Raw genomic sequence first — 16,098 nt, 5'->3', positions numbered from 1 at the left:
TAGGGTATATAAGGTTTTCACAAAAACTGGCTAAGAGGAGACTCTGCCTTGGGCCCGCCGGTGTAATAAACTGCACTCCACTATCTGCATTGTCCTTCTGAGTGAGTTTGTTTCCAGGAACGTATGGCTACAGCAGCATTTTCTCTGCAAGTCTGAAATTATTTTAATTTAAAAAACAAACCAAGGGACTTTCCTGGCGGTTCAGTGGCTAAGACTCCATACTCCCAATGTAGGGGACCCAGGTTTGATTCTTGTGGTTGGGGAACTAGATGCGGGGTGCTGCAACTAAGAGTCCAGAAGCCAAAGCGAAGATCCCACGTGCCACAACTAAGACCCAGTGCAGCCAAAGTAAAGAGACAAATAAATATAAAAAACCCAGAACAACAAAAGCAAAAGTACACCAAACAAAACAGAGAAATAACATCTGAACTCTGATGAAGTATAGTATTTTTCATTTTTTCCCTCATTGATTCTCTATTTCATTTTAAAAATAAAAATATTATATATACTGTACATACACGTACTGTACAGGCTGCAATCTGTAGCCTTCTATTTTCCCTCCTGGCGATATATTGTGAATGTGCTCCTTTAATTCCTAAATTTAAGAAAACCTTTTCACCTTTTCCTCTCTCTGTGTGGGATACTAGGGTACTAGTAATAAATATTTAAAGGCTTAATTTGATAAAGAAGTATTAATTTCCCTTGATCATCCTCTGGTTATATCAGTATCAGTATCAGTTATATCAGTTCAGTTGCTCAGTCATGTTGGACTCTTTCCAAGCCCATGGACTGCAGTATGCCAGGCTTCCCTGTCCGTCACCAAGTCCTGGAGCTTGCTCAAACGCATGTCTATAGAGATGGTGATACCATCCAACCATCTCATCCTCTGTTGTTCCCTGCTCCTCCTGCCTTCACTCTTTCCCAGCATCAGGATCTTTTTCAATGAGTCAGTTCTTCACACCAGGTGGCCAGAGTATTGGAGCTTCAGCATCAGTCTTTCCAACGAATATTCAGGATTGATCTCCTTTAGGATGGACTGGTTAGATCTCCTTGCAGTCCAAGGGACTCTCAAGAGTCTTCTCCAACACCACAGTTCAAAAGCATCAATTCTTCAGCACTCAGCCTTCCTTATAGTCCAACTCTCATATTCATACATGACTATGGAAAAACCATAGCTTTGACTACACAGACCTTTGTCGGCAAAGTGATGTCTCTGCTTTTTAATATGCTGTCTAGGTTGGTCATAGATTTTTTCCAAGGAGCAAGCGTCTTTTAATTCCATGGCTGCAGTCACCATCTTCAGTGATTTTGGAGCCCAGGAAAATAAAAGTCTGTCACTGTTTCCATTATTTCCCCATCCATTTGCCATGAAGTGATGGGACTGGATGCCATGGTCTTCGTTTTCTGAATGTTGAGTTTTAAGTCAGCTGTTTCACCTTCCTCTTTCACTTTCATCAAGAAGCTCTTTAGTTCATCTTCACTTTCTGCCATAAGGGTGGTGTCATCTGCATATCTGAGGTTATTGATATTTCTCCTGGTAATCTTGATTTCAGCTTGTGCTTCATCCAGCCTGGCATTTCACATGATGTACTCTGCATATAAATTAAATAAGCAGGGTTATAATATACAGCCTTGGCATATTCCTTTCCCTATTTGGAACCAGTCCATTGTTCCACATCTGGTTCTAACTGTTGCTTCTTGGCCTGCATACAGATTTCTCCAGAGGCAGGTCAGGTGGTATTCCCATCTCTTTAAGAATTTTCCAGTTTGTTGTGATCCACACAGCCAAAGGCTTTGGCATAGTCAATAGAGCAGGCGTAGATGTTTTTCTGGAACTCTCTTGCTTTTTCAGTGATCCAACAGATGTTGACAATTTGATCTCTGGTTCCTCTGCCTTTTCTAAATCTAGCTTGAATATCTGGAAGTTCTCGTTTCACGTACCGCTGAAGCATAACTTGGAGAATTTTGAGCATTACTTTGCTAGCATGTGAGATGAGTGTAATTGTGTGGTAGTTTGAACATTCTTTGGAATTGTCATTCTTTTGGACTGGAATGAAAGCTGACCTTTTCCAGTCCTGTGGCCACTGCTGAGGTTTCCAAATTTGCTGGCATATTGACTGTAGCACTTTCACAGCATCATCTTTTAGGATTTGAAATAGCTCAACTGGAATTCGATTCTTCCACTAGCTTTGTTCATAGTGATGCTTCCTAAGGCCCACTTGACTTCACATTCTAAGATATCTGGCTTTAGGTGAGTGATGACACCATCGTGGTTATCTGGGTCAGTGAGATCTTTTTTGTATAGTTCTTCTATGTATTCTTGCCGCATCTTCTTAATATTTTCTGCCTCTGCTAGGTCCATACTGTTTCTGTCCTTTATTGTGCCCATCTTTGCAAGAAATATTCCCTTGATATCTCTAATTTTCTTGAAGAGATCTCTAGTCTTTCTCATTCTTTTGTTTTCCTCTATTTCTTTGCATTGATCACTGGGGAAGGCTTTCTTATCTCTCCTTGCTATTCTTTGGAACTCTTTGGAACCCATTCAAATGGGTATATCTTTCCTTTTCTCCTTTGCCTTTTGCTTCTCATCTTTTCTCAGCTATCTGTAAGGCCTCCTCAGACAACTGGTTATATAGCATACTTTTAATGATTGTCAATTACTCTTATTAAGCTTTTGAAACTGTTCTGAAGCACATTTTATTAATTTTAAAAAAATGATACGATACTATCAGCCATTCTATTGCTTTTTTCTGTCTTAATACACTTTTTGAAAGCTGATACAATGACTATCTGGTCCATGTTGTATCCTTAGTCTCTAAAATGATTTTTGGCAAATAGTAGGTTTCCTACAAATATTTTTTGAATTAATAATAAAAAATCTAGTGGAAATTATTGTGTCATATTTCAGAGTTTGCATCTATTGAAATCATATAATTAAGTAATCTTCATCTTCTGATTCAAGTAATGAAACAAATGTGAAAAAGTGAAATTAGGAAATAGTTTTTAAACTGCTTAAAGAATAATAGTCTGAGAACAGAATGCATAATATTAGTAAAGGTTTTAGAAATTTAAGCCAGACAGCTGCATTTTGGTTTCATAATTCCCTTGTGGATGCTCACAGCAGAAGAATAACAGCATGAAGAAGCAGAGACCCTCATTTAAAGGCACTTTTAGATACAGTATTGGCCATACTCAGTAAAGCAGACAAAAATGCAAATCTGGGGAAAAAGCTATTGAATACAATTTGTTAAAACTTTACTAACTCAACACTTTGCTGATTCTTCAAGCAAAGTTAGAGCATTCTATTCCCAAATACTTTCACTGCAAAGAAGAAGGCTGATCCTATGGGAATTTTTGTTTGAGTCAGCAAGTACTTTGGGAGAGAACAGCCAGTGGGTTGAACTAGAGTAAATCAGAATAGGTACCAAATACAGCCCGTAAAGAAAATTATCACTGAAATTATGGATGCTGTGCTTGTTGTTTCACTTAAGTCTAACTCTTTGCAAGCCTACAGACTGTAGTCTGCCAAGCTTCTCTGTCCACGGGATTCTCCAGGCAGGAATACTGGAGTGGGTTGCCATGTCCTCTTCTAGGGGATCTTCCTGACCCAGGGATCGAACCCATGACTCTTAATTCTCCTGCATTGGTAGGCAGGTTCTTTACCACTAGCACCACCTGGGAAATATGGATATGAGGTATTATATTCTGCTGTGTGGAAGCAATAGGATATTATAAACTATGCCACATGTACATTTCTATATACATGTGTATGTACAAGTGTATGTCTATTGAGACTTTGAGAAGGGGAGAAAGAGAAACTGATAAACTGGATGGAAAGTAAAAATTAAAGAGGTCTTTTATTCTAATAAAAAGTGATATATTCCTAGTGTAGCTTTCAAGTTCTTGGAGAAAAAAGAACCGTCATAAAATAGCCCGAGTTACCTCTGAGTGGCCTAACACTTTATTTTATCACTGTTTAAGCAGAGTTGTACATTGCCATTTCCAGTTTTAGCTCATTGTTTTGATAATAATCTGATCCCTTATGTGTGTACAGGGGCTCAGTTGCTCGGTCATGTCTGACTTTTTGCCACCCAATGGACTGTAGCCCATCAGGCCCCTGTGAAAATGGGATTTTCCAGGCAAGAATACTGGAGTGGGTTGCTTATTTCCTTCTCCAGGGGATCTTCCCGACTCAGGGATTGAACCTAAGGATCCTGTAGTTACTGCATTGGCTGGTGGACTCTTTACCACTGAGCCACCTGGGAAGCCCTTACAAATAAATGTAAAACTCTTACGATTCTACAATAGTGCAGAGCCTTGGCATAAATGATGCTGCAAGATGGCAGTTCTGCAGGAAGACCCATTGCTCTGTGTTGGTTAGGGCCTTAACAATGAGGGCTTCTGCTTTAGCTGCCTGGCCACGACCCAAAGAAATCATGGTCACATGATTGGTTGTTCCCATTAACTCTTGTGCAAATTTCAGGAGAGTATTGGTGAGGTCGATTCCTGTAAAACAACATGGAAAGGTACATACTGTTGTAAAGTCATTTAATCCCCTTTAAAAATACATTCTAGCATTTATTAAGTGGCAGTGGGAAAGGGTCTACACATAATGGAAAAACTAGTCTTTTAAATCAGAAGGTAGAGCTCAAATTTTGGCTCTTGTATTTTCTTTTTTGCAGAATTAATTTTCATTGGAGTATAGTTGATTTACAATGCTGTGTTAGTTTCTGCTGTACATCAAAGTGAGTCACTTATATAAATATATACATATATGTACATGCATAAACATAGCCATTTTTTAGATTTTATTCCCATTTAAGTCATTACAGAATATTGAGTAGAGTTCCCTGTGCTACACAGTAGGTTCTTTATTAGTTATATGTTTTATTATATACAATGTGAATATGTCAAACTTAATCTAATGGGGTGACAGATGGGATGATACTATTTATTACATCAGTAGCAGGTTTGTGGGTTGTTTTCTCCAGCACTTACTTGTCCCTTCCTCCTCTATAGCTGAACTCTGGTGTTATTCCAAATGGCCATGTGCCCAGCTAAAATACTTCATTTTTAGCCTTTCATACAGCTAGATATGAGCATCTTATGTTTTGTGAAAAAGCTTTGGCAGCAAAGTTTTTTAAATGTTGTGCTATCTTCCATTCTGTACAGCTAAGTGAATTACTTATACATATATAGTATATAGCCACTCTTTTTTCCCATTTGGTCCCATATAGGTCATTACAGAATACTGAGTAGAGTTTCCTGTGCTACACAGTAGGTTCTTTATTAGTTATCTATTTTATTATATGTAGTGTGTACATGTCAAGCCCAGTCTAACAGGGTGACAGACGTTTGGAACATAGATGTGATGGCCACAGCCCTGGCTGCCACGTCAGGCTAAGTTTTCAAGAAATAGACAGCACTGTTACGAGTGTGTCAAGCATATAGCCAGCTGCTTCACATGGAAAAGTTTCAGATGAGAAAGCCTCTACATGGGGGCACTTTGAACAAGGCTTTTCCTAATAGAATCAAAGTTTGAAAATGGTGAGTTCTAAAGACATGTTTGATTTGAAGATAATGAAAAGCAGAAAATAAATGAAGAAAGTATTTTGCTTAGGAGAAAATCTTTTGCTTAGGGTCTGTAGAGCAAAGACAAGATAAAGAAAAAAGTGCATTTGAAGTCTTGAAGCACACAAGCATACAATCAACAGAGGTATTTCTGATAATTTTATGACATTTTTTTCACAGGTCAATGGGAATTAAAATTGTTAACAAAGCAAGAGTTATCCCAAATTTCATATCAATAATATGTGTGTTTGGGAGGTATTTTCTGCATACAAAACTAGCGCTGATAAGTTTTTCCATATTCATGAATCTGGGACAACTCAGTTTTCTTTGTTCTTTCACATTTTTAGTCATTCTTTTTTTTTTAAAAAAAATGTGCTATTGCTTTATTTGCTTATTTTTTTAAATTGAGATATAGCTGATGTACAATAATGATGTAAATAACTTTTAGATGTATAACAGAGTGAGTCATAATTCTTAAAGGTTATAGTTCATTTATAGTTATCATAAAATACTGTTTGTATTCCCTCTGATGTACAGTGTATCCTTGTAGCTTATTTATTTTACACCTTGTAGTCTGTACCTCCCAATCCTCTACTCCAGCTTGGCGCTCCCCTCTTCATTCTCTCCACTGGTATCCACTAGTTTGTTCTCCATATCTGTGAATCTGTTTGAAAGATTCATTCTTAATATAGTTTACAGTTTTGCAGTGAAGTCACTCAGTCATGTCCAAATCTTTGTGACCCCATGGACTGTAGCCTACCAGGCTCCTCCCATCCATGGAGTTTTCCAGGCAAGAGTACTGAAGTGGGTTGCCATTTCCTTCTCCAGGGGATCTTCCTGACCCAAGGATGGAACCTGGGTCTCCCACATTGCAGGCTGATGCTTTACCATCTGAGCCACCAGGGAAGCTCAATTCTTTAAGATATTTAAGAATAGGACAATTTCCCCAAATATTTAAGAATAGGGAAATATTTTAAACACAGAACACCCTGACCCAGAACCTACTTCTCTACACGTGTATACCTGTGGCAGATTCATGTTGATGTATGGCAAAACCAATACAATATTGTACAGTAATTAACCTCCAATTAAAATAAATAAATTTGTATTAAAAAAAGAAAAACATGATCATGTCATCTTAACTGTTCACAAGTAGCTTACCATGGGAGTGAATAAGTATCAGTGGAGTTCTGGCATTGGATTCTTCATACGATTCCTTCAAACTGGTTCCAGTGCTGTGAATATATTCATTTCCTATTTTTTCAGTTATAAACCTTTCCACAGAACTCTTTAAATGTTCTGGTCTAAGAATTTTTATCTAAGAAAGAAACCATGAGAGATAAGTAACTTTAAAAACTACCCAAGGGAATATCTTTCCCTGTGGTAAGAGGAAACAAACTAAGAAGTATTCAGTATTTAGGTTGCCCTTCAAAAGTTTTGTGGTGTTCCTTGTGTTGGCAGAATTTGATGGGGAGGGGAGTGCTCCCACCATTGCTCTTGACCATGCTATGGTCCTTCCTAGATGCCAGGGTATCTGGTGCCTCTATCTTTCACACTCTGTGATCTTACTTTGTACGTGCAAATCCAAGTGAGGTTCCCTGACTCTGCAAAAAGAGACCTTGCCCCTGGGTTTTTTCCTCCTCTGCTGTACATATCTAGAGCAAGAAAAACCCCCACGGTATTAGAAGATGAAAATCCAGGATAGCATAGTTGGAAAAGTACTAGCTCTTCCATTAATAAAATGAAAATCAACAGCACAATATTTGTGTGTTTAAACAAGCTGAGCACACATCTGCAGAGAACTTTAGAGGGACTAAATAAAAAGTTTTGCAAACAGTATACAGGTGGTAAATAGAAATTCATCCATTGGAAATCATTGCAAATTTCAGACATTTTCCATGAAAACTGCTTTAAACTAATCACTCATGTGCTATTTCTTTACAGAATGATCATACATTTTGTGCTGAGCATTTTCAGAGACTCCATCATTTTAGGCAATATTAAAACTGTATGTGTCTGTGAGTCTGTGTGGAGGTACTAGATTGAACCATGGGTCATTGTCAAAAACCATCAACTATTGGCAAGTTCACATATTTAAAAGAACACCTAATATAAACTCATTATGTTGAGTCTGCTCTTTTCTGTACCCTTTGGAAAAATTAATCTCAAATTTTTAATTAATTGCAACATATGTATTTTTAAACATGAAAATTGGCAGCACACATAGAATCTGGGGTCTAACAGCAGAGTTCACCCAGTATTTCCAGTTATGAAAGTGTGAGAATCAACCAAGTGAAACACCATTAGTTGTGGTCCATCACTGCTAAGAATCTGTCTCCCCAATGTGATTGTCATCTTTTGTCACCATCATACTGCTGGTTCCTTCCTTATTTTATTAATCAAGCAAACATTTATTAAATTTCTCCTCTTGTGTAATTTTTAACCCCAAGAAATTTTGGAGGGGGGTAGTGGGAGAGAAAGAGAAGTTTGAAGAAATGGGTTCCATTGAAATAAATTTTATTAGCTCTTTTCTAAGAAGCTACATATAGTTCTGAAAAATTTCCCCATGTCCATATCTCCTCATGGTCATCTTTCCCCCTCTTTTCTATCCAATGGGTTATATAAATGGAAGGAAGTGAATAAACTGGACAAAGTCCTTGCCCCTTTAGAGCTCCATGATATCATTCTTCTCTAGGTTGAGTCTTCTCCCTGCTGCTGCTGCTGCTGCTAAGTCGCTTCAGTCGTGTCAGACTTTGTGCGACCCCATAAATGGCAGCCCACCAGGCTCCGCCATCCCTGGGATTCTCCAGGCAAGAACACTGGAGTGGGTTGCCATTTCCTTCTCCAATGCATGAAATAGTGAAAAGTGAAAGGAAAGTTGCTCAGTCGTGTCGAGTCTTCTCCCTAGTATATTCTAAATCTTATAAGTGGCAATCTCAATTTCTGACTCTTAGAGGTCAGACCTGGTTTCAAATATTTAAACTCAATTTCCCTATACATACACTTAACATTTTATTGGAGCATGTCTTCTGACTCTGAGTGCCGGGGTCCTGCCCCAAGGTAATTTGAAGGGGAGATGGAGCAGGCGAGGAAAAACTTACTTATTTAGAAATATAAAAGAGAGATTCGGAAAGAACAGCATAGTGAGAAATTTAGTGGAGAAAAGAGGCTGAATAACTTGCTTTACGTGGAGAACTAATAAAGTTCCAAGACAAGGAACTTGCACCGTCTATGTTAGGCCACCAGTGCCCACTTGAAAGCGGGGGGTGCCCCACCTTAGGCTCCCTCTCGCGTGGATCTTAAAAGCCAGGGCAAGTAAGTAGACTTGGAGAGCCTCCATGCTTCAGATGGGAATTCAGCCTGAAAATAGAGTAAAGAAGACACGGGGGAAACCAGTCTTTTCAGTAACTGGCCCATCCTCTATTGTCCGGAGAGGCCTTTTATACTTTTTTTTGTACATAGAGATCAATGGATAATACAAAATTATGCAGCATCAGCAGCCCTGACTCTTATCGAGACCAGGCTTTCTCTCTGCATACCTAGCTGTATACACAAGTCTTAGGTGATTTACATCATCTTCTGGCCAGAAGGCCAATTAGCATTTTACAGCCCTTTTCTGATATGGGTAATAGTGTTGTTCTTCCCAAAGTCTGGTGCCACTCTCAGAAAGCACTAAATAAAGTTACATTTTTACATAGCAAGGACACAACAATTTATAACAAGGAAAAAGGAGTACAGTGATTTTAAACAAAGAGAAAATTAATTAACTCAAAATTCTAGTACTGCTAACATCAAAACTACTATATTCCTATTTCTGCATCCTGATTACATTGATTAATATCCTCCCAGGTGCCTAAAAGATAAAGGATATGGAGGCCTGGCGGCAAACATTAACTCAACAAACTCTTCACCAAACTAATTCTTAACTCTAAAAGGCCCTATATCTTTAAGATGTTTTAAGTTTCGTGCCTCTCATGGTTGGGGGGGCTATAAACAATTCACAAGTTGTAAAAGTCCGGGGAGACCGGTCAGGTAAGTTAGAAAGCCATCAAAGGGGTTTAAACTGAGACATTCTTTTTATATGCAGGAGACTGTTACTGGAGCTCTGAATTAACTCTTTTTGGGATAGCCCCCTGTTATGTCAGAAGAGTAGTATAGCAGACAGTAAACAGACAGAGTTTGGTTTCGGGGTAGATGCTCAGACAGAGGACCCCTTGAGACCTGACTCGCCTTGCCCGTCAGGCCTCTCAGCATGACCTTTTCATGGGTGGGATCTCCTGTGCTGGTTCCCGGCACCTGAGTTTGGTAAACAGGATGACTATACTTCATAAAGTTGCTAGTGATAAACTAAAACCACTTGGAGCTTAATGGGGGAGAGTAATGTAGCATGGGTTTTAAAATCTAGTTAATTTTGTTAAGGTAATACACACTTGTTACATAAAATTCAAATAATACTTGCTATATAACTTGTTACATAAAGTTTTAAAAAAAGTATAAATTGAAATATGAAGAACCTATTTCCTAGATAACCATTATTTGTTTCTTGTCGTTCTTTATATTTTCTACATACACATGAATATCTAACCCCACAAATGGAGTTTTTACTATACAGACTGTTAAGTCTTATGCATTTTCAGTTAATATAGCTTAAATACATCTTAATGTCATAATTGCATCAATAATCCACATACAGAGTAGAGGAATCAATCTGTCTAAAGTTTTCAGGTGGATAACATAAACTGGAGAAGTGGGTTGGGCTGAAGAAAAATAATTCTCCTGTATAATAAAAAATTATGCAAATATAATATTAAATGGTGAATAGCATTCAACTTCAGTGTCAGGAAATAATTGGGAGCAGTGAAGACTATGATACACTGCTCCAAAAAGGCAGAGAGTACTCAGCTCTAGCTATTGCTATGGATGATTGTGGGCCAAGTATTAGCTGATCTTCTAATTTTTTAATAAATGCTGGAAATCTGGATTTTTATGTCAAATTTCTCAATTTGAAAATTTTGGCTCAAAAGAAGAAAAAACAAAACCCAAACAAAAATAAAAACAAAAAAAACAAATGTATATACCAATGTTCCAGCAGCATCACTTGCAACAGCCAAAAGGTGGAAACAACCCAAGTGTCCATGGACGGATGAGTAGATAAACAAAATGTGGCATATGGATACAATGCAATAGTATTCAGCTTTGAAAAAAATTCTGACACATGCTACAACATGGATGAAACTTGAAGACATTAAATGAAATAAGTCAGACACAAAAAGATAAATGTTGCATGATTCTACTTATATGAAGCATCTATAATAGGCATACTGTTCATGGAGTTCTTGCTGCAAGAATACTAGAGTGGTTTGCCATTCCCTTCTCCAGTGGACTATGTTTGGTCAGAACTCTTCACTATGACCTGTCTGTCTTGGGTGGCTCTGCAAGGCATGGCTCATAACTTCATAGAGTTATGCAAGCCCCTTTGCCACGACAAGGCTGTGATCCAGATCAGTATTCATTCCAATCCCAAAGAAAGGCAGTGCCAAAGAATGTTCAAACTACTGTACAATTGAACTCATTTTACATGTTAGTAAGGTTATGCCCTAAATTCTTCAAACTAGGCTTCAATGAGAAATTCCAGATGTACAAGGTGGATTTAGAAAAGGCAGAGAAACCAGAGATCAAATTGCCAACATTTGCTGGATCATAGAGAAAGCAAGGGGATTCCAGAAAAACATCTACTGCTTCATTGACTACACTAAAGCCTTTGACTGTGTGGATCACAAAAAACTGTGGAGAATTCTTAAAGAGATGGGAATACCTGGCCACCTTATCCTCCTCCAGAGAACCTGTTTGCAGGTCAGGATGCAACAGTTAGAACTGGACATGGAACAACAGACTGATTCAAAATTGGGAAAGAAGTAGGTCAAGGCTGTATATTGTCACTCCATGCTTATTTAACTTCCATGCAGAGTACATCATGTGAAATGCCAGGCAGGATGAATCACAAGCTGGAATCAAGATTTCTGGGAGAAATACCAATAACCTAAGATATGCAGATGATACAACTCTAATGGCAGAAAGTGAAGAGGAACTAAAGAGCCTCTTGATGAGGGTAAAAGAGGAGAGTGAAAAAGTTGGCTTAAAACTCAGCATTCAAAAACTAAGATAATGGCATCCGGGCCCATCACTTCATGGCAAATAGAAAGGGAAAAAGTGGATGCAGTGACAGATTTTATTTCCTTGGGCTCCAAAAATCACTGTGGACAGTGACTGCAGCCATGAAATTAAAAAATGTTTGCTCCTTGTAAGAAAAGCTATGGCAAAACTAGACAGTGTATTAAAAAGCAGAGACATTACTTTGCTGACAAAGATCCTTATAGTCAAAGCTATGGTTTTCTGGTAGTCATGTACAGATGTGAGAGTGGAACCATAAACACAGCTAAGTGCCGAAAATCGATGTTTTGGAGTTGTGGTGCTGGAGAAGACTCTTGAGAGTCCCTTGGACTGCAAGGAGATCAAACCAGTCAATCCTAAAGGAAATCAACCCTGACTATTCATTGGCAGGACTGATGCTGAAGCTCCAATACTTTGGTCACCTGATGTGAAGAGCCAACTCATTGGAAAAGACCCTGATGTTGGAAAAGATAGAAGGCAAAAGGAGAAGGAGGTGGCAGAGAGTGAGATGGTTAGACAGCACCACTGACTCAATGGGCATGAATTTAAGCAAACTTGGGAAGATAGTGAAGGACAGGAATCTGGTGCGCTGAAGTTTGTGGGGTTGTAAAGAGCTGGACACGCCTTAATGTCTGAACAAAAATAACAACAGAATAGGCAAGTTCAGAGAGACAGAAAGTAGAATGGTGGTTGCCATGGTCTAATGGGAGGAAATAATGGGGAATTTTTTGGTACAGTGTCTGGGATGATAAAAATTTCTAAATGTGGGTAGTGGTGAGTTTTCACAATCCTGTAAATATAAAACTGCCATGGAATTTTATATTTAAATAAACTTAAGAGGGATTATTATCAGGAGTAAATGAAATAATGAATGTATGCCACTACAATAAAAAGTTGGAAAGGAAACAACTCACTTTAAGATATAAGGATATAGAATATTTAAAATAGTCTCTGCTATTTTGGTTATCTTTATTGGAGATTTTGAAATTTTATAGGAAAGATCTCCAAAGACTCAAATTCACTTGTTTTGTGATAAATTGTACTTGAAATATTGAGAAAACAAAACCACAGGCCCAGTAAAAATGTCTGTAAGTCAGGTGCAATCTTTTTCTGCAACATCATGAGTAAATTTTAAAGTGATGTAAAAATAAAATTTAAAGCAGAAACCAAAAGAAAGATGATTCGCTGTTCAGGCTGGCATTTTCAGGAAGTTAGAGTAAAAGGGAAATAAGAGGAGGGATTTCCTCCTGTGTAAACCAGAGGCTGGAGAAGGCAATGGCACCCCACTCCAGTACTCTTGCCTGGAAAATCCTATGGATGGAGGAGCCTGGTAGGCTGCAGTCCATGGGGTCGCGAAGAGTTGACACGACTGAGTGACTTGACTTTCACTTTTCACTTTCATGAATTGGAGAAGGAAATGGCAACCCACTCCAGTGTTCTTGCCTGGAGAATCCCAGGGACGGGGGAGCCTGGTGGGCTGCCCTCTATGGGGTTACACAGAGTCGGATACGACTGAAGCAACTTAGCAGCAGCAGCAAAGTAGAGGCCAAATGTGGAAAATTATAGATTGTTTGAGGTGATAAGTGCTTCCCTGGTGGCTCAGGTGGTAAAGCGTCTGTCTACAATGCGAGAGGCCTGGGTTTGATCCCTGGGTTGGGAAGATCCCCTGGAGAAGGAAATGGCAATCCACTCCAGCACTATTGCCTGGAAAATCCCATGGACAGAGGAGCCTGGTAGGCTACAGTCCATGGGGTCGCAAAGAGTCGGACATGACTAAGCAACTTCACAGAGGTGATAATGGCAAATTTAGAAAAATCTACTTTAAAGAATCTACTTTGGCAAGTATAATATGGTGTTACTGGTGAAAGCACAGATTTCAGAGTCAAATTGTCCGAGTTTCAGTCCTGGCTCAATTAGGCATTCTATAAAAAGGGGAAATAATAATGTCTACCCCCAAGATGATAATGAAGATTAAATGAAATAATTTATGAAAACTGCTGAGTACATGCTAAGCTTTACTTATTTTAAGGGGCTCACAAATGACACCCATTCACATCCCTAACCTGCCAACCTCATAGCCAGATTCTGAGGCATTGACTAATAAAGGAATCAGGGAAAATACCATCTTTATTATCAATACAGGCCAAGGTGGTGGATATGGTTTAGGTGGGTGTACTTCCTGATACTAAACCGTAGAATTCGGCAGACTTTTCTGTCACAAGCAGTGCCGGGCAGTCTTTGACTTTTCCGTAAAAATCCCTGGTATGTTCTTGTAAAATTTATGGCATTGAGAAGCAGAGCAGAAATTATGCTTTTTGCAGGAAGGCTGAAAGGGACAGGGGAAGGGCTAAGCCATGCACACTGATTTCGTCTCTCAGATTACCTGGGTGACAGGTCCTTCCTCCTTTCTCCGGAGGAATGAATAAGGGTGCAGAAAGACGCCAAGAATGTTTGTTACTCTAATTGAACTCCCACCACATAAAAGCACATTAAAATGAAATGTAAGTGCTTTCCCCTAGTAGCAATGTTCATTAAATATTAGCTGCAAAATCTATATATTTTGCTCATAAAAGTTTAAAATTTAAAGAGTTTAAGTTACTGATAAAGTGCTCAAAACATTTAGAACATCAAAACATTTAAAACATCAATATTTTCTCATAGCACATCTTACCAAAATAAGTCTTTGAAATGGAGTGAGTTTCTCCCAGGGAAAATTTATAGAAGTGTATATTTCTTCATTTTCATTAAAAACTTGAGCTAGATAAAATTTAGAGAAACTGAGATTAACAATAAAATACTCTGGATCACCAAAAGATAATACAATGATTTTTTTTTTCACTATAAAATTGTGAGGTTTTGTTTAAAACACTGCTAACTTCTTTTAAAGTGAGATTTCTGTGAGATTTCCGGCATCTCTAACTATCTTTAATATTGTAAAAGAGGTATATCTTAAAGTAGATTTAACTTTCTACTTGTCTCTGGTGAAATGGTTGAAGAATGAGAACTAGAAGAAGATGATGGATGACAGAAGGAAAAGAAATGAGAAGCAAAGGGCAGAGCCGATATTTTATGACCTGATCCTGAATATATATTGTTTATAAATTGATAACTAGAGGTTAGAGATTTCTATTCATATAACAGAATATAAACTAACAGCTAATAAATATAAACAATAACTCTAGAGGCTAGAGATTTCTGTTCAGAATCTACCTATAACAGACATAAGAAATGAGGATCAAATGGAAATGCAATGATTTTCAAATTATTGAAAAGTTGAATATTATAAAAATATATTTTAAGACTTTGACCCCTTTTACCTTTGATAGAGAGTCACACTTACCCTTGATACAGTCACCAGAGGATCACACTTCTTTGCAAGGTGGGAAAAATTCTAGTTTTCATTTCCATCTATTCCATATACAGCTATCATTTCTACCAATCTTTTATTTCTACATTATTTCCTCAAAGTCTAACTTTAAATACAACTTAGATAAGAGACATAGCTTTTTAAAATAGATAAGATATATTCTGTTGATCTTAAAAAGGCCACAATACATGAACATCTAGTTAAAAATGGATAAACTTGGGGTTACTTGCAAAGTAAAAGATCTTCACTTAACAAAAAGTCAGTAAAGAGTGCCTTTAAATGAAAGATATCAACTCTTATCTTACAGCATAATAAAAAATGAATCCAAGACAGATTAGTGCAAAATGCAACAAAATAAAACAATAATGAACCTGAGAGAAGACTTTAAGGGAAGAAGAAAACCTCTTAATCAGAACTGGAAATGAAAAAATTATAAAAGAAAAGACAGACATAATTATACAAACATTTAAACATTTGTATGTTATAGATATTACAGACAAATCCAATAAGCAATGACAGATTTTGAAAAATATTTGAATGAGCTGTTTAATATTTTTAACAAAACAAAAATTAATATAATGTTATGCTAATTAATTATAAGTAATTTTATTATTGTATAACTGTACTCATTTCACATGCTAGCAAGGTAATGCTCAAAATCCTTCAAGTTAGGCTTCAACACTACATGAACTGAGAACTTCCAGCCGTACAAGCTGGATTTAGAAAAGGCAGAGGAACCAGAGATCAAATTGCCAACATCTATTGGATCATAGAAAAAGCGAGGGGATTCCAGAAAAACATCTACTGCTTCATTGACTACACTAAAGCCTTTGACTGTGTGGATCACAAAAAACTGTGGAAAATTCTTCAAGAGATGGGAATACCAGACCACCTTAGCTGCCTCCTGAGAAATCTGTATGCAGGTCAAGAAACAACAGTTAGAACTGGACATGGAACAACTGACTGGTTCAAAATTCAGAATGGAGAAC

At 37.8% G+C, this 16,098-nt stretch overlaps 1 protein-coding gene across 1 annotated transcript in view; it reads right to left on the bottom strand.

Annotated features, from left to right (window-relative positions):
* Positions 1-16,098, bottom strand: part of DNAH14 (dynein axonemal heavy chain 14) — a 388,242-nt gene that overhangs the window by 42,560 nt on the left and 329,584 nt on the right. The window contains exons 73-75 of the mRNA XM_052654143.1: positions 14,414-14,499; positions 6,733-6,889; positions 4,296-4,506 (exon numbers count right to left, since the gene is read on the bottom strand). Coding sequence (XP_052510103.1) covers positions 4,296-4,506; positions 6,733-6,889; positions 14,414-14,499 — 454 coding nt within the window. The remainder of the gene's footprint in view (positions 1-4,295; positions 4,507-6,732; positions 6,890-14,413; positions 14,500-16,098) is intronic.

Source organism: Budorcas taxicolor, chromosome 16 (genome assembly GCF_023091745.1).
Source record: "Budorcas taxicolor isolate Tak-1 chromosome 16, Takin1.1, whole genome shotgun sequence".
Taxonomy (NCBI): domain Eukaryota; kingdom Metazoa; phylum Chordata; class Mammalia; order Artiodactyla; family Bovidae; genus Budorcas; species Budorcas taxicolor.
This window is presented reverse-complemented; position numbering and strand designations above follow the sequence as displayed.